Source organism: Mustela nigripes, chromosome 12, assembly GCF_022355385.1.
Source record: "Mustela nigripes isolate SB6536 chromosome 12, MUSNIG.SB6536, whole genome shotgun sequence".
Lineage (NCBI taxonomy): Eukaryota > Metazoa > Chordata > Mammalia > Carnivora > Mustelidae > Mustela > Mustela nigripes.
This window is the reverse complement of record NC_081568.1, coordinates 119269867-119289138: the sequence shown is the minus strand read 5'-3', so window position 1 is coordinate 119289138 and position 19272 is coordinate 119269867. Positions and strand designations below refer to the sequence as shown.

Genomic DNA, 19272 nt, shown 5'->3' with positions numbered 1-19272 from the left:
CCTAATCCCAAAGCCCATTTCTTGCTGAACTGTAAAGAAAACAACTTGCCTTGCTCTCACCCTCTTTGGGGCCGGGGACAGAATGTTATTATTTTTTTTTTTTTTTAAAGATTTTATTTATTTTACTTGACAGAGAGAGAGATCACAAGTAGGTAGAGAGGCAGGCAGAGACAGAGGGGGAAGCAGGCTCCCTGCTGAGCAGAGAGCCCGATGCGGGGCTCGATCCCAGGACCCTGAGATCATGGCCTGAGCCGAAGGCAGCGGCTTAATCCACTGAGCCACCCAGGCGCCCCGAATGTTATTTTTATATTACAAAATATCCTTGACTGGAGAGAATATGCAGAACAAAATATATTTTGTTATTTTTCAAAACGAACATAAAATTGAGAAATAAAAGTTGAGAAATACTGTTCCAGTGACCTGGAACCCCAAACTCTCAAAGGGAAGGCTAGGAAAGAAAAGATAGGAGATAGCCTGAGTACAGTAAGAAAAAGATCCCGGGGGTGTTGGTCCACTCACCAACTTGTAGCATTTGATCAATATGAAGCCTGTGTTTTCTTGTCTTGTTACCTCATTTACCCTCAATTGTTTAAAGATGGGCTTTTTTGGATATTTCAGTCCAGTCTTCATGTTCTAAGGGGAGCGGAGAAATGGTTATCTGATTTGAAAAAGCAGAGGAAATGTTTTAATGTGGGGAGCATCAACTCTTGGGGGCCCGAGGGTCCCTAGGGGGTGGCGGGGAAGTTCCTGGGAGGCTATCTGTATCCCCTTCCTACCCTGAAGCATCTCCTAGATTAACTCTCCTCTACTAAATGCCCAAGGATTCAGCATTTCCCAGAATGAGTCGCTGGGCGGCTCCGGTTCCTTTCGGAGGCGGGCCACGAGCTCGTAGCCCATTTGCAGAGACGAGATGATGGACACCGCTTGAGTCCAACTGGCGTGGAGCGCGTGCAGTCTCCTTGGAGGGGCGAGCTGGAGTCCAGCCTGGGTCACTTTCCGCAGCACCCACCCCTTCTTAATGTTCTCTAAGCCCTCGCTGCGCCGGAGGGTAACCGTCGAAAACTACAGCCGCAAAGACACACTCTGAATGGTCTGCGTTCGGGCAGGAGTGCTCCTCCCCACCGAAGCCCCCTGTACTGCAACGCGGCCGTTTCCCTTGCGCGCAGCACGCATTTGTGAATTCCCGTCCGGGGTCCCGCGGCCTCGTTCGCGCGCCCCCACGGCTAGCTTTCTCCTTCCCCAGCTCCCGCCTCCGCCGGGGGTTCTCCGGCGCCCGTCAGGAGCGCCCGGGCCGACGCGCACCTGGCGCGCTCGCGCCGCTGCCCGGGCTCCGCTTTCACTTTCTGTTCCGGGGTAGCGGAGGCCGGCGGCAGCGGCGCGAGGGCGAGCTGGTCGCGTCGCGGATCACCCCCCAGGTACAGCGCGCAGGTCCCCAAGGCACCCCTCGGGGAGCGGTCGCGGGGCTGGAGAAAGGCTTTCCGGGCAACCTCCGGATGCCCGCCGGGGAGGCCCGAAGACTCCTGGCGCGCGGCGGAGGAGAGCGAGGCCGGTGGACGCCGGGCCGGGGAGAGTCGTGGGACGGGGGCCCGGGTCCGCGGGGAGGCGCTGTGTTGGGCGACCAGCCTAGCCTTGCTCGGGTCCTTCTCGGGCGGGAGAACGCGGGGGGCTCAGGGCCAGTGCGCCTGTTCCGCGCGTTCTCGCGGCCGCGCCGCTTCCCGACTCGCCGGAGCCTCCCTGCGGTGCACGCCTCGCCGCTGGGCTCCTGCCAGCCTCCGGATCCCCCCCGCCTCGCGAGTGGCGCCAAATGGAGGGGGCGGGGAGGACGGCGCGTTCGGCTGAGAAGGGTACCTTGGGGATAGCTGGCAGAGAAGCGAACGTGGCTTGGCATTAACTTCTGGTTGGGCGTGTTGAAGGATCGGAGTCCATGAAATGTCCCCAAGATCAGTTCTTTCCTTGCTTCTCCTGTACTTACTCCCAGCAATGGTCTTCCCTTCACTCTGGCTCTAGCTGAGTTTTATTCAGATAAAGTTCTACTGTTGGAGCAGACTACAGTTTCCTCTCTGGGTGCCTTATTTGCCAGGGGAGCCTGCAAGTTCATTTCATGGAAGGAGAAGAGCAGCCCCTTCCTTGCCATTTTCCTGGAGGTTCTTTGTGTAGGTCGGGTTCGGTAAGAAGAGCTCAGTTTCCTGGCAGATGCCCACCCGGAGTATCATCTGCTCTCAACTCAGGAGGAAAAACAAGAACAAAAACCTTTAAAAAGTTGGCCAGTGCTTTGCTTTTCCCAAGGATTTGGAATTGTGCTGGTACCATAGCCCATTTTCAGGTGGGCCTAAAGGAAAAAAATTCTAATTGGTTAAAAAAGAATATTCAAGTTAATTCAGCATTTTTTGTTTGTTAGCCAGCAGTGACGAACTATTACAATGCCTGTTAATTTCATCATTCAGACCATTCTGGGAGAAAGTCCCTTACCTGTTGGTGGTAGATTCCACATTGAGGAGTGTTCCAATAAAGGGAAGGCTGAGCTAATCCAGGATCTGTTGCCTCCGCCTCCTTCGTGCCTGAGAAAAGTCATAATCACCCAAGGCGGGCTAAGTAAATTTCCTAAAGTAACTTGAACTCTTCCTGGCGGTGAAGTTAGGAACTCTGTTACCACCACCTTGACTGGAAGAGATGCTTTATTTAGTAAAATCAGATGCCAAAGGCAGGTACTTTTTAAAAACTGTAAAGAAATGCAGTAAAGGACAGGAACCTCCTTGAAAACTTTTTTTAATCTCTGTGCCCTAAACACGTGTATTCATCTGTCTGCTGGTATTTTTCCTTGGATATCTCAGAGATATCACAAACATTTAAAAAATGAACCGTCAATGCCCTCTCCTCCCGTTTAGAACTCTCCCACCTCTGGTCTTCTTCTCGGAAAATGGCACCTAGGACTGCCCAGATGCTCATTCTAGAAACCTGGCAGCCTTTCTGATGTGTTCTTTCAGTCACCCTGCACTTCCAGTCCACCCCAAATGTAGATGCCTGAGTGCATCCATGCGTCTGTCTCTCCCCTCTCCTACTCCCTCCCACTCTCAGAGTACAAGCCACTAGTTTACTTTGTCCAGACTCCTTTCTAACTGGTTTCTTGGCCACCCCCCAGCTCCTTTCTCGAGCCATGTAGTTTCTTAAGTGTGAACTGCATCCTAGGACCTTCTAGTTTGACACCCAGTACTACTCATTGCACTTGGGCTGGGAGCCCAATTCCTTAACAAGCCTACAGCGGAGTGGTGGTCTGGCCCCCATCTTCCCCTCCAGAGGCGTCTTTCTGCTCTATGCTGTGCCTCAGCTTCCCCAACCCTCATAACCAGGCCTCTCTACTGCCTCTGTGCCTACAAATACGCTTCCTATCCCTTCTGTCTGAAAACTACCTTCTTTTCTTAGCTAATTTGAATTTGTTCTTTAAATCTCAGCTAAAATATCCTCCACGAGCCCCCATTAGAAATCGCTCGGCCTTTTACTCTCTTTCAAGAGGTGTGTGTGTGTTTTAACCACCCTAATCGCGGTTAAAAATTCCTCCCCACCCTGAGCCCCATAAGCAGTCTGAGGTTACAAACTTATATTGCTAGTGTCCAGCCAGATCCCAGGCCCATAACAGGTCCTCAGTAAATATTTGTGGAATGAATGATTGAGAATATTTTAACTCAGTCTTTACAACATGCTGTGACAGAAGTATTATTTTCTCAGTTACCCATGAAGAGAACGAAACAGGGATTAAATAACCTGTCCAAGGTCACATAGTTGGTGGCGGAACAAGAAAGCAAAACCAGGTTTTCTTTTCTGACTGTAAGTGTAATATGTATTACATATCAGTATAAGTCTTCTGACATTTATGCCATACACGTTACATGTTCCATCGTGGTTTCCTGGCATTCTGTCCTCTTTTGAGACACAGCCATGTTCCCTTTGATTCCGTCTCCTCATGGACTCAACCTTGCAAAGCCTTGGACATGGGTCCCACTGCCAACTCCTTTAGCTGCCTGTAGGCCTGGCTGTCAGCTCAGAACCAGCTGGAATTTTTAGATTTCCTCCTGGACTTTTGGGAACACTTGGGGACTTCTGGGGTCCTCCCGTGCCTGAACCTACCACCTTCATGGTGTTCCCTACCTTCTTGGGGGCCTGGGCTGCACCCACAAAGCCACTACCATCAGAAATTCAAAATGGAAGTCTCACGCAAGTTCCCTTTATTTCTCATGTCCCAGCTTCAAGGGAAATCCATCGTTTTGCCTCTGCCCTAGAATTCTGCCTGAGGAAGTAAAAGGGGGAACCCTTTACGATTTTGATGTTTATACTTCATACGTCTTCAGATCGCTCAGTTCTCCATGGCCAGAAGCATCCTCTAGTTGGTTCCTACACACACATACAAAAAGAAGAAGCACATAAAAAACCTGTTCTCCCTGTTGAAACTTTAATTCTCTCTTCCCTTTCGTCTGGGTGAAGACTTTTGAACCGAGGTTATGGTGCCTCTGTACTTGACTGTCTCTACTGTAGTAGGTTCCTTTCTTTTTGCCTCCAGGTCTGCTCTGTGGGGAGGGGGATGTAGGCACCTTAAGCAGGGGCGCAGGATGGGGAGTGAGGGTTTGGGAGAGCACATCGGTTGTTACCTTGAAGTGGTATTCCTCCACATAGGGTTCAAGACCAGGATTTGGCAAGGATTGTCTAGAAGGTTCACAGATTGGCTTTCCAATAGAATCTCTGGGAAGATTTTTTAAAAATTCTGGTTCCCTGACCTCATCACCATAGATTTCAGTTTAACTATTCTAGACTGGGACCCAGGCCCCTGTCATTTTGAAAGCTTCCTTGGTGATGTTAATACGCAGCTAGAGTTTAGAACCACTGACATAGAGGTAGAATCCCGTGTACCACACTGTAGCAGGACTACTTTTCTCATCTGATCTATATGTTCAGGAGCCCAAGGAGCTTGAGGGAATGGAGACCGCTTACCAGGACTCATCTAACAGATGCATCCTGGCAAACACCCATTCAAGAAGTGTCTTTGTCTAAGAGAGAGAAATGTTCAGTTCTCAGCCATGGTTGCCAACTCCCTTATAATTCACATTCCTTTTGTGTCCCCAGACCTTTAAAATAAAGTGTCTTTAATGCCCTCCCTTCATTTCCAAACCCAACCCATCCTTCCAAACCATGCTCCAGTGCTCTCTGTGCAGCAATGTCACTCTCTTCTCCCCCAGCAGTATCTGTCATTATCATTCTTAGAATGCTTCACACTTTCTCTGTTGCATTCTGCCATTTGTGTATGAATGCTTTCTGCCTTTCCAGATTTTGAAGTCCTTGACTGTGGGGTTTGTGTCTTGTGTATTATTATACCTCACACCTACACACAGGGAAGCAGGCTCCCTGCAGAGCAGAGAGCCCAATGGCAGAGGCTTTAACCCACTGAGCCACCCGTGTGCCCCCAAAATATCTTTGTTGGATGACTGTAAGAGGGTATCCAGGAGATTGTTATGTTTGACACAAACTATTGCTGTGAAAATCACCATAAACCCTTTAAGTCATCCCTGGCTAATACAGATTAGATGAACTGTTGGCATGATATTTGACAGATACCGCTGGTATTAAGGGTTACTGTTAATGGATACCTGCCCCCCCCACCCCCCTGCTACTCAGCATCTGTGTCTCCTACCTATGCTTCCTGTATGTGACAAATTCTCTATTTGGAAGCCTGGCGGGGAGCCAGACTGTCCTCTACTGACTGCAGCAGCTGTGAAATCCAGATTCTTGCTCTTCCCACCTCCCAGACTGGTGGTGTGATACCCTACCTTGCCTGAACAAAGTCCTGCGAAGCTGCAGGGGCAGTAGGGACCTCACATTGGCAGTGGCTGCGGCAGCATCCAGTAGCTGGTCCCTACACAGCAGGGCAGCTTCCTCCAAGGCCCAGGGTCGTGGGGCGTGGCCATCAGGTCAATCTCTCCGACATGGTTCTGGCTGTCCATGTTGGCCTCTTTCATGTGGCTGGCTTCCCAAGTGTCCTGACAAGTCTGTGACACTTTTGGAGAACTACTTAGCTTGTTCTGTTGCTTTCAACCAAGAACCCTGACAAATAGAGTTCTTTTAAACTTGGGGAGCCAAATGATACATTTTAATAGGTGTGAAGATTGTTGTTAACCAGTAACTTCTTTCTTGTGTGAATCAATAGCATAGGGAAGGTCATTTTACTTTCAGGTAAAGACCTAGAACTTTTGGAAGTTTGTATCAGTTAATCCTGGGTAGATACATTGTGAAATTTTGCTGTCTTGATAATATTTTAGTGACTCAATTTTTTGGGGGGGGGGTGCTTTTATATATTTTGCCGCTAGGTAGTTGGAGCAAGAAGATGTTATCTCTGTTCATCAGGTGGCCACCGGTGACCATGCCATTTCTACCATCCTTACTGTTGATTCTCTTAACTGTGTCAACTCCTTCGTGGTGTCAGAGCAGTGACACTTCATCTCCAAAAGCTAGCAATGGGACTCCATTCCCTTGGGAGAAAATGCGACTTCCTGAGCACATCACCCCAGTGCATTACGATCTCCTGATCCATGCAAATCTCACCACTCTGACTTTCGAGGGAACCACGGAAATAGAAATCACAGCCAGCCAGCCTACGAGTACCATCATCCTGCATAGTCACCTCCTGCAAATATCTAAGGCCACCCTCAAGAAGAGAGTCGGAGAGAGGCTGTCTGCAGAACCCTTGAGAGTCCTGGAATACCCGCCTCACGAGCAAATCGCACTTCTGGCTCCCGAGCCTCTGGCTGTCGGACTCCTGTACACAGTTGTCATCGACTACTCTGGCAATCTTTCTGAGCATTTGAATGGATTTTATAAAAGCACCTACAGGACCAAGGAAGGGGAAGTGAGGTACTTCTTTCTATTTTTTTTTTTTTAAACTCCAAGTGCTGCCCGTGCTATTTCATATGGATTATTTCTTAACACTCCCTTGATGGTTGAATGTTTTGATTTTGTGTTTCATATGTAGCTAAAAATAGCCCATAGATTCTTTTGTTTTTTGGATCTCATTTTTTTTTTCATTCTGTTTTAATCAGTTTTCTTTCCTTCAGCTCTGCCAAAGTAACTATTTGTTTATTTGTTTAGAATTCTGATATATAATAAACATCTTTAATTCTCCTGGCCTAGGATAAGCTCCCTAGAGCTGCTATAATGAGGTACCATAGACTGGGTGGCTTAGAACAATAGAAATTTCTGCTCTTTCAGTTCTGGAGGCCAGCAGTCCAAATCCAGGGATCAGTAGGGCTAGGCTCTCTCTACATCTCTGCAAAGAGCCCTTCCTTCCCTCTTTCTAGTTTGTGGAGGCCACCGATTGTTGGCATTCCTTGGCTCCTACCGACATCTCTCTGGACTCTGCCTGTTATCATGTGGTCATTCCCCAAGTTTTCCTCTTCTTTTAAGGACACTAGTCTTACTAGACTAAGGTCCAACTTCATGGCCTCATCTTCATTTGATGACATCTGCGAAGACCCTTTTTCCAAAGTCATCTTCACAGATACAAGGGATTAAGACTTCCATGTATGTTTGGAGAACGCTATTAGAAGAAAATTTTTTTTTTCTTAGTTAAAGCTTTTTTAAAGACCCTCATCTGCCTTGCTTTTGTTCTGTTTTTTTTTTTTTTTTTTTTTTAAAGATTTTATTTATTTATTTGACAGGCAGAGATTACAGGCAGGTAGAGGCAGGCAGAGAGAGAGGAGGAAGCAGGCTCCCTGCTGAGCAGAGAGCCCGATGCGGGGCTCGATCCCAGGACCCTGAGATCAGGACCCTGAGATCATGACCCGAGCCGAAGGCAGCGGCTTAACCCACTGAGCCACCCAGGCGCCCCTGCTTTTGTTCTGTTTTTAAGGAGGCAATCTATTTTGGGGGATTTTATGCTGAATTTTATTTATTATTTTTTAATGTGTTTATTTGAGAGAGAGAGAAGTGGAGCAGTGGAGGGACAGAGGGAGATGGAGAAAGAGACTCCCCACTGAGCAGGGAGCTGGGCCTGGGCCTCCTTCCCAGGACTCTGAGATCATGACCTGAGCCAAAAGCAGACCCTCAACCCACTAAGCCACCCAGGCACCCTTATGCTGTATTTTAAAATCAAATTTTAGGGACGCCTGGGTGGCTCAGTTGGTTAAGCTGCTGCCTTCAGTGGTCATAATCCCAAGGTCCTGGATCGAGTCCCGAATCGAATTCCTTGCTGAGCAGGGAGCCTGGTTCTCCCTCTGTCTGCCATTCTCCCTGCTTATGCTTATTCTTTCCTTCTCTCTCCCTCTTTCCCCGCTTCTCTCTCTACATCAAATAAATAAATAAAAATCTTAAAAATAAAGTAAAATTTTGTTAGTAGATTTAAAATTTTGTTAGTAGATTATACTCACTTTTTTCTTTTCTTTTTTTTTTAATATTTTATTTATTTATTTGACAGACAGAGAGATCACAAGCAGGCAGAGAGGCAGGCAGAGGGGGATGGGGAAGCAGGCTCCCTACTGAGCAGAGAGCCTATGCGGGGCTCGATCCCAGGACCCTGAGATCATGACCTGAGCTGAAGGCAGAGACCTAACCCACTGAGCCACTCAGGTGCCCCTATACTCATTTATTTTTCTGATTCCATATTATTCTTTTGAGGTAAAAAAAGGTCAGATGCTACCCAAAATAATTTTTTAGAAAGTAAATTTTGTCCCTATCACAGCCCCTAAAAATAACTACTACTTTTATTTTAGGGATCATACTTCCAGACTTCTCTCTGGGTATGGATATACATTATATATATAATGGAGCTATATTTTCCATCTTATAAAGGATCTTATTTTAATATGTTGAGGAGATGTTCATGTGGATATCTATCACTGTATGTTATTTTAATGAGTTTATTAAATGTATGTGCTCTGATTTAACTCATACCCCATTGACAGAGATTAGGTTGTTTCCACCCTTTCAGCAACAGCAATATCTTTGTTAATTATTTCCTTAGAGTAAATTCCTTGACATAAAATTGCTAAGTTGAAGGGTTTACAGTCTTTTGATATCCCTTGCCATATTCCACATCTGTAGCCAATACCATATATGGGCAGTCTTTTTAGAGCCAAAAAGCCAATAGATATGTCCCTGTAACTTACAGTTCATTGATTATTAAGGAAATTGAGCAGGTTTTGATAAGTTTACTATTTGTAGGTTCTTCTTCAGCGAGTTGCCTGTTTATTACCTGTACCTGCTATCCCCCTTGGTTGCTGGCATAATGTTACTTCTTTTTTTTTTTTAAAGATTTTATTTATTTATTTGGAAGACAGAGATCACAAGTAGGCAGAGAGACAGGCAGAGGGAGAGGAAGGGAAGCAGGCTCCCTGCTGAGCAGAGAGCCCGATGTGGGGCTCGATCCCAGGACCCTGAAATCACGACCTGAGCCGAAGGCAGAGGCTTTAACCCACTGGGCTACCCAGGTGCCCCATGTTACTCATTTTTAAGTGTTCATCCTCTGTCAAGGCTATTAACCCTTTTTGTCAAATAGCTTTCAATCCTTTTTCCCAGTTTTTTTGTTTGCCTTTTTACTTAGTTTATGATAACTTTTGTTCTATGAAAGATTTTTTTTTTTCAGTAGTGAAATCCATAATCTTATGGTATCTTTAGAAATTAAGAACCAAACACACATCTCTTTTAGAGTCCCTGGTGCTTTATGCTGTACTTTTATTTCACTCCCCATAATTTTAGAGTACTGGCATCAACGCACTTTGAACCCACTGCAGCCAGAATGGCCTTTCCCTGCTTTGATGAACCTGCCTTCAAAGCGAATTTTTCAGTCAAGATCAGAAGGGAGCCAAGACACCTCGCCATCTCCAATATGCCACTGGTGAGTCAGAATGCCTGTGTGTCTGCTCACAGGAAAACTCTGTCAACATGCTGTCACTTGCATTACCCCAGGGACAGTTAATATTCAGGTCACCTGTGTTTTTTGTTTTCTTGTGTGACAGCTAGCTTTTCTTTCTTCATTTCCAACCCGTGCTTTTGTTTCAGGCAATAATTTTTCTGTAGTCAGAGAAAAAAAATTGTCCCTAAAAATATGGAGGATTTCTGTCCAAGAGGCATTCCAAGTCCCTGGTATGGCAGGAGAGACACTGTAAGGGACTCATGTCTGGTTTAAATGAGAGTGCCCTTCCCAAAGCACTTTCCCCCTCCTCTTCTCAAATGATCTTATCAAGGCCACACTTGGTCACATAAGGCTATATTTCTAGTATATAGTTCTCTATAATTTCTATATTGGATATACCGATAGTAACCATATGATTTGTAACTATCTATGAAATTGGCGAACAGAAAAAAAGTAATCTTATCTGAATATTACGATACAGAAGGTAAGTAGTGATAGATAGTTGAGTTCCCTTTAAAGAGACCATCATCCTCCAATTCCAAAGCAAACGTGGACAGCGTCCCATCTGATTTTCAAAAGTGGTGAGAAAACGCCCGTGCTGAATGAATGTAACTACTCAGTACGAGCCATGGAGCGATGATTCTAGCAGCTTAGAACAACTCATCCACTGAGCTCTCAGCCTGCCACAGCTGTGGATCATCTCGTGAAACACACAGCCTGTGTTCAGGGAGCTCGCTGTGGATGAGACTCAGGTGGAAGACACTTTGCCCAGAGTCTTAAAGGGTGTCCCAGCTCAACCCTGTGATCACACCAGAGAGGCCGAATTTTAGTGTGGGGCTCTGAGAGCCACAGCCAGCCTCTAGGACAGTAGCTTGCAACACTTAAAACTCTACAGACCACCAGCCATCTCCCCCAACACCCACCCCCCAGCACTGAATCCCTTAAAAATCCCTTCTGCAAATAAGATTCTCCCAGGCCCCCCTAAGAAGGCCATGCTCTTTGAAAAGTGCTCTTCAGCAAATCTCTACCAGCTAAGAACTTCTGTCTACTCCACCCACATTTGTAGGTGAAGAAAACAAGAAACAGTTATGTTGTTCTCCTGATAGAAATTTGAGATCGAGAACATGCCTGTTCCAATTATCCTTCCATTCCTCAATAGTACAACATTGCTCCCAGGTTTGTGAGTTCTCTAATTAGAGAATCAATCACAGCTTTGGGAGAATAAAGACCAGGGGAGGATGAAATCAAGGGGGAGACTGATGACCAAAGAACACCGATAGAGAAACTCATAGGTTTGCAGGGTGAAGGCTGGGAGCTCCTAAGACTTCACAAAGATTACCATGGATATCCAGGACCCGTTTGTTTGGGAAAGGGAAGTCTCTAATGTGATCTGGCTGGCCTCTTGGACAGGAAGGCCCACCCATCGGCAGAAATCTTACAGGACCAGCCTGAAGTCAGGCTGCCGACCCAGAGTTCAGGGAAGGACAGTGGCGTCTCCAGCTATCTCTTCGGCGACTGGAAAAGCAAAAGTGAATTGAAGTGTATGGGCAGCAGGCAGGATTTCATCCCATTTAAAGCTGAATTAATCAGCTTCCTTTCCTAGTAAATAGTGTATTTTCATTCATTCAGGAATGAAAATTTTGGTTAGGGGTGGGTAGAAGGCACTTGAAAAGGTAAGTTGGAGTTTTTCAAGAGTAAACCTAGGTCGGCTCTCAGAGTCAAGGGAGCACAGAGTGACCAGCAGACTCCAGAACCGGTGGGGGTGGTGGGTATTACGAAGAAGGAGGAGGTCACAGAGATGGAGGTGGAAATAAGATTCCAGGGAAGATGTGTTAACGTGTTCATATGGAATTGGCAGGCTCCTTCTTCTCTTGCTCTCCTTCTCCTGGGCCCTGTCCCAGCCCAGTGCTTGGTGTTTCCTGACATATTAGACTTTCCTTTTGGGGAGCACACCGCTGAGACTGTCCCTCCACCACCCCCACCGCACTACGAGGCGTCTCCTGGATTTCACCTAAAGCAGATTCCAGTGAAGCAAATCCGAGTTTGGAGGAAGCTTGGCCATGTGAGGCCCAGGCATGGGTTACTTTCAATTTTGTAGGAAAATAGAAGCTCTTTTTAAAGTTGTACATGGTTACATGTTTGCCCACTGTAGAAACCAAACTAGACAGTGCGTTTCCAGATAATTCTTATACCTGTATTTAAGGTCTACTTCTTGGCAAAACCAACAATCTCAGTTTTGCTTCCTCCCATTCGTATTATCAATCCTCATGAACCAAATATGGGCCAGCTTGCAACTATCTGGGGCACTGAAAATATAGTGCCGATAGTGGCACAACTCTGTGACCATAATAAAAAAAACACACAACTGTATACTTTGAAACAGTGAATTTTATGATATGTGAATTATATCTCATTAAAATTTGAGTAGAATGGCCTTAATCTCAAAATTACAATCAGATATTAGAAAGAGAAATTTTAAAATAATTATACAAATGTTATAATGTATAATGCTATATATTCTGAATATTATGTCTGGTGGCTAGGAAATTTCTCTTTATAGATATTTTCAATGTATTGATAATTGGATTATATGATGATTTCAGTTATTATGATTTTAGGTTAAATCTGTGGCTATTGCTGAAGGACTCCTAGAAGACCATTTTGATGTCACTGTGAAGATGAGCACCTACCTGGTGGCCTTCATTATTTCAGATTTTAAGTCTATTAGCAAGATGACCAAGAGTGGAGTTAAGGTGAGCCCTAGGATTGTCAGATTGTCACACAGGGTGACCAAGTTGTCCTTGCCTGCCTGAGACTGTCTTGGTTTTAAAACTGGAAGTCCCACACCTCTGAATCTTGGGCAAAAACCGGGGTGGTTGGCATCTTCTTGTCACAGATGCTGGTATTTACAATGAGGTTCTTATCACAAAAACGTGGAGAGGCTTGGCCTGGCCTGGGCCATGGTCCTGGCTCCACCATTAACTGGTTTTCTGACCTTGACCATGCTCCCTTTGGAACCTAGTTTATGCTTTTCCAAAATACGTAAGTTGGACTAGATCTTGCAGGGGTTTCTGAAGTTGTTTCTGGCTATCACTTTCTGCTGTTGGGAAGTAAATGTCATTGACCATCTGAACAGATTCTGGCTTTGAGAAGGAAGTAAAATAGAATAGTCGGCTTAAAGTATTACATGGCTCTGGGGAGAACATTTGTGCCAGCGAATACTGGAATACTAAAGAGAATATCTTGTCTCAAGGACCACTTGCCCCTTTTCTGGGTACCATTGTGTAGTGAACAACCTGTTCAACTGTACAAACAATGCAAACAATTTTCTTTTCTGGAAGGGAGGGTTTTGATTTGAAGATACCTCATTTATTGGTGCTGGTTTTCACTGAGGCCTGAACAGGCAGGACTTCTCTGGTGAATAATCTTTTGTTGCCCTAGTGGTTCTTATTCTTGTAAGAACTGCTTACCTGGAGATTTGAAGGTGATGCTTGAGACTTGGATTTAAGGATCGATCTAAATTCAGCAGGGAAACTATCAGGAAAAACACTCACCCACTGAATTGCCTACTCTGGGAAGTCCTTTATGAAAGATTTTTTTTTTTTTTTAATAATGTCTCTTTCATGCCGTGATACTGTGATTTAGGATAAGAAATATATATGTGTGGTCTTTGTCCCAGTCCCTAGCATGGAGCTCTTAAAAGTAGGAATTTTCTGCTACCAGCTAGAAAGGTGTCTCTAGTTAGGTTAATGAGATGACTTGTGGGAAGCACATAGGTAACCTAAATGGGGGAGGGGTTTGGTTGCCAGAGAACCAGCCATGTGATTGGAGGGTTGGAACTTTCAGTCCTGCCCCCTTGACTTCCAGGGAGTGGAGAAGGGCTGGCGTTTGAGTTTAGTTACCAAGGGCTGATGACCTTAGCAGTCATGCCTGTGTAATGAAGCTGCCATAAAAACCGCAGAGGACATTTCAAAGAGTTTCTGGGTCAGTGCGAGTGTGGAGATTCAGAGGGAGCGGACTACCTGGAGATGGCACGGCAGCTCTTTGCCTTTTTGTATACCTTGTCCTGTGCAGTTGTTCCATCTAGCTGTTCCTGAGTCATGTCCTTTTATACTGAGTAAAAGCTTTCTCTCATTTTGTGAGCTGCTCTTGCAAATTAATCACACCTAAAGAGGTGGTCGTTGCACCTTCCAAACGAGAGCCTGTTGGTCAGAAGCACAGGATGGTAGCCTGGACTTGTGAATGTCCACTGAAGTGGAAGTGGGGGCAGTTTTGTAAGACTCGGCCTTTATGTTGTGGGATCTGGTGCTCTCTCTGGGTCGTGTTGGAATCAAGTTGAATTGTGGAGACACCCAGGCGGCATTGCAGAACGGCTCAGAGGTGTGGGGTTATCCCACACACACATTAGAATTGGGGCCCAGAAGTCCTTTTACTATTCGTATTTTCAGGCCTTTTATTTCTTTGAACACATTAAATGTACATTTTATATTCTAGTAACAGTCCTGCCTGAAGTCTTTGTGTGTCTGGTTCTGTGGCTTTTTGTTTCTGCTGGTTCTTGCTTATGGTGTCTAGTTCCTTTGTGTATATTGAATTTACTGCCTGATTTGAAGGTGGATTCTTCCAGAGAGAATTTGTTTGCTCCTGTCAAGTGACTGGGAGCACTTATGGACCCATGAACTACTTTATTTCAAACTATTGGCTTCAGATTTTATTTTTATTTTTTAAAGATTTTATTCATTTATTTGAGAGAGAGAGAATGAGAGAGAGCATGAGAAGGGGGAGGGTCAAAGGGAGAAGCAGACTTCCTGCCAAGCAGGGAGCCCGATGTGGGACTCGATCCCGGGACTCCAGGATCACCCCCTGAGCCAAAGGCGGTCTCTTAACCAACTGAGCCACCATGCACCCCTGGCTTCCGATTTTTGAGCCACCTGGTTCGTGTGAGCCCAGCTGCTAACCAGCACGAAGATGAACATTTACTGATTCTCTTAGGATTTCAGTCGACCTCCCCCATATAGTACGAAGACTTGAATAGGCATTTTTTTCTCCTTACAGTCTCCTTGCGGAAGGGGGAAGCTATTTTTAGTTTACCTTTACAGCAAGGGTGTGGTCCTTAAGGGTCCAGCTTTGTGCCTGGTACATCTTCTCTTGGGCTTCCCAGCCTGGGCAGGCTCTGAACTTGATCTCCTAGCCCCTGAGACCGTCAATGCTGGGAAAACTCCATCTGCATTAGGTTAGTGTCCTCGGGACAAAAGCTGTCTGCAGTCATCCGCTGTCTACGGAGGGCCCTACCCTTACCTCGTTTTTGGCATCTAAGTTTTCTTTACTTTTCCACTATGTCATAAGAACATCTAAAAAGACATTTTTGTATATGTTACCCAGCATGTTGTAGTTTTCAGAAGGGGAGTTAATTAAAAACAGCACAAAGACAAGAACTAGAACTGCTACTTAATTGGCAACCATGTTGCAGAAGATGAAGGCTTTAATGTCCATCTTCCATACAGTTGTGGAGAGAAGCCATGAGAGCATTTGAAAAGCTAACTTTCTTTCTCTTCAGGTTTCCATATATGCTGCACCAGATAAGATACATCAGGCAGATTATGCCCTGGATACCGCAGTGACTCTTCTGGAATTTTACGAGGATTATTTCAGCATTCCGTATCCCTTACCCAAACAAGGTAAAGATTTTGCACAGTTTTTGCAAATGGTGGCATTGAATGACGTCAGCTATGGATTATAGCCTCCTAATTGGTATTCCCGTGGTTATCTCAGTAGCCTTTCAGATCCTTAAACTCTGGCAGGTGTCAGCCATCAGGTTGATCCTTCTGAGCCCTAATCTCTACAGTAAGTTTCTAATTAGAGCAGAAGCAGATCTTGATTAGGTTCTGAGGCACATGTCATGGTCATTTTATCTTCTGACTTGAAAGATAAACCTGACTAAATTAGTGGGCAGAGAGTGAAAGGCAGAAGCTGTATTTCTTTTCTCTTTTTTTTCCCCCCCCCCAGGATTGGCACATACTTGGGAGGAATACAGAGGGTGCTCAATAAATTGTTCTTAACAAATTTATAGTGTAAGGAAAATCTGCATTTTCCTTCTTAAATGGGCTGTTAGGACCATCGTGTGTTAGAGATTTTAGGCGAACAGGAGCCTGGGATGTCCCAAGTCTAGTGGATTACTGAGGAATTTGTTAATATTCAATCCCCAAACTCATGGACAGACAGCTGGAAAGGGAGTCAGGAGGCCTGGGGCCCACATCTGACTTGGTCATACAGCAGCAGAGCAATTCAGTGAACCATGGAGCCTCTTTTTCTCAGTTGTGAAAGGTTCTTCCAGCCTAGAACAGGATTCCGAAAAACCAACCTGGCTTTTCTTAGGATCCCTACACCCATCCGTTCTGAATGTTAGTGTGTATGGATGAGATCTCGTTTAGAGGCTGGTAACAGATTTTTGTGTCCTTCCCGAGATCTTGCTGCTATTCCTGACTTTGAGAGTGGTGCTATGGAGAACTGGGGACTGACCACATACAGAGAATCGATTCTCTTGTTTGACCCTGAGACGTCTTCAGCATCAGATAAGCTTAGCATTACGATGACGGTGTCACATGAACTTGCCCACCAGGTACACAGTTAATCACGCTTTTAGAAATTGTGGTGAAACTACATTGCTTTTATGGGACAGAAGAGACTATTCACACTGACATATGAAATGGATCAATTATTTTCCTATGGAAAAAAGGCAAGTAAAAATGAAAACTCTTTAATGCGTTAGGTAGCGTGTTTTAAAATGAACATGGAAAGGTTTTTTACTCTGATAAAATATTCTGTGAATGTTGCCCGTATACCGGCATCGCACATGTGAACTCTTTCCTCCTGAATACCTCATGTTTACGGCTGTGTAGATAATCCGATCTCCCTAGAAATGTGTGAATATGTACTATTTTCCTTTTAGTGGTTTGGGAACCTCGTCACCATGGAATGGTGGAATGATCTTTGGTTAAATGAAGGATTTGCCAAGTTTATGGAGTTTGTGTCGGTCAGCGTGACTCATCCTGAACTGAAAGTTGTAAGTACTTACTTTTTAACAGGTTGATCTGTTTTATTCAACACTGCTGGAAAATACTTACTGATCCTCAGTGATAGAACTCCTAGACCTATCAACTCCTTGATAGTTGAGATAGGAATCAGGTTCACTACCAGGCATGGTAGGGAACTTTAAAGGTATCACAAAGGCTTATTTCCAGACTGGTTTGCTTATTTCCAAATCTATGATTGTTAAGAAATGAAGTCAAATCTTACCCTCCTTTAATATCAAAGAAATAGAAGTAATGACACCCTATCTGTTGCATATCACTTCCTCGGCTTTCAGGTTGCTCACTGAAAGATTATCAAGTACAGATAACTGTTACTTCAGTAGGATACCACTTGTCAAATCAGATAGGATCCCATTTGCTTTAGGTAACTGCGGGTTTGTTTACATATAAGCCTGTACTCAGGAGTCTCAAACTGAATGCTTTGGAACCTTTGTGTTTATTTGAAAAATCAGGTATTCAATTTCTGAAAATCACATGCAGTAAAGTTAGAGAGAAACTTCCTTTATGTAAAAACAAAAAAATTTCAAACAATCCTTTGCCTTACTATAATTTTGAGTTAAGCATATATCAACTTCCCCATTTTCATCTTCCAATATACATTATTTATAATGTCCATATAACTGTTACACTACAATGGATCATAAATATTCTCCCATTTCCACATAACCCTTACTAATAAAAATGATTCTGTGTGTATGTTATCCTATTGGGTAATATGACCTAAGAAATCAGATTACACTTTGAGTTTGTTATCCATTTTTTTTGTTTGTTTTTTACTACATGGTTTAAATCTAAATTTCTTTGCTTTAAAATATGATTGGAGATGTTGCAATCACTACACACTTCAGTTGTTTTGATTCTATTTGGCTACAGGCCTCATGGTTTTGTTTTTAAGAGAAAATGGTCTTCTAAAGCAATAGGTATTTTAAGAGGAACAAATCCTAAAATGTTAACCTAAAATCATTTCTTGGAGTCTCTTTAGCAATGACAATTCTAGTTTATTTTGTAAACTCTATAAATACAGAAGAGGTTTGGACCAGAAAATGGAAGTATAAACCTATTACTCCAGACCAAACATTAGTCCTTTCATATTTATTATCTAAAGTAGAAGTCACATGGGTGATGTTGTCTCTGTGTCAACAGGAAGATTATTTCTTCGGCAAGTGTTTTAATGTGATGGAGGTTGATGCGTTAAATTCCTCACACCCTGTGTCAACCCCTGTGGTGAAACCTGCTCAGATTCGGGAGATGTTTGATGAAGTTTCTTATGAAAAGGTAAAAATGGATAATAAGGGGACATTTTGGACACCAAACTGCTAAAGACTTGGATGGAAGGATGATAGATAGGATTGTGGGGTAACTTTCCTTCCTGAGGAACAACCCAGGTTGAATGCCTTCTGTGCTGCCCTGTGCTGCTGGCTGGAGTTCATTCTTGAAGACCCAACGCAGTTTGATCGGTAATCCTGAAGAGAAACTTCGAGTCGGTTTCTCCCTCAACAAACGGGTCTTGACTGGGCCTCACCTTTGTACCAGGCCGAAAGTCCTGCCTCCTGTAGCTTGGCTTTCAGTGCCTTCAGAAATAGCTGGTATTGTGGAACTGCAAAATACGGTCCTATACGATGTGTTTAATAACAGAACCGGAAACGGTTGCTAACATTTAATGGGAGATCTTACGTAACAGTCTTCACCTGGCTTCTCTGGACGAGGGAAAGGGAAAGGATTCTAGTCACGGTGGTCACACGGGGCCTGTGTATTGCCCTCAGGAATACAAGCCAGAGCTAAAGTCCAAGTCCCTGCTTCTGTGAGATCAAGCTTCTGCTTCCCCAGTTCTCTTCCCATTGCCAACCATTCCACTGTCTTCAACAAGGCAGAGAATGTCATTTATCATGGTACTTGGCCCATTTATTTGTAGTAAACAGTATTTGTAGTATTTCTTTGTTTCCATCAGCAGTGCAGGGGAGATAAAAACAGACCTACAGAGGCCTAGCCCAGTGGAACAGAGGAGAGCCCAGAAATAAATGCACACTTATGTGGCCAATTTTTTTTCTGTGTGTGCCACAGTCATGGGGGTGGAGAGGAAAAGACTCTTCACCCAGGAATACTGGGTCTTGAGGCATTCTCTTGCTCCTTTTCCCTGCATTCCTCTGGCCCTCTCTGCTCCAGGATGCCTGCCCTCCTCTGTTCCTTAACTGGGACCTCTGTTTCCATCTTCTATTATAGCTACTTTCCCCACTGCTGGGCTGGAGTGACCCCGGGGAAGGCAGGAGGTGGTGCCAAGTGTTGGTTCTGCACCAC

The 19272-nt window shown here is 44.7% G+C and overlaps 1 protein-coding gene across 4 annotated transcripts in view; it reads left to right on the top strand.

Moving 5' to 3' along the window:
- Window positions 1-355: 355 nt before the first annotated feature.
- ERAP1 (endoplasmic reticulum aminopeptidase 1) overlaps window positions 356-19272 on the top strand; it is a 40572-nt gene continuing 21655 nt past the window's right edge. Inside the window, exons 1-8 of one of the 4 annotated variants that reach the window (XM_059418268.1) lie at window positions 356-1415; window positions 6351-6894; window positions 9733-9871; window positions 12508-12642; window positions 15444-15564; window positions 16351-16505; window positions 16836-16949; window positions 18121-18252. In XM_059418268.1, the coding sequence (XP_059274251.1) occupies window positions 6368-6894; window positions 9733-9871; window positions 12508-12642; window positions 15444-15564; window positions 16351-16505; window positions 16836-16949; window positions 18121-18252 (1323 nt within the window). In that variant the 5' untranslated portion in view covers window positions 356-1415; window positions 6351-6367. The remainder of the gene's footprint in view (window positions 1416-6350; window positions 6895-9732; window positions 9872-12507; window positions 12643-15443; window positions 15565-16350; window positions 16506-16835; window positions 16950-18120; window positions 18253-19272) is intronic. The other 3 variants (XM_059418266.1, XM_059418265.1, XM_059418264.1) reach the window with 3 other exon arrangements.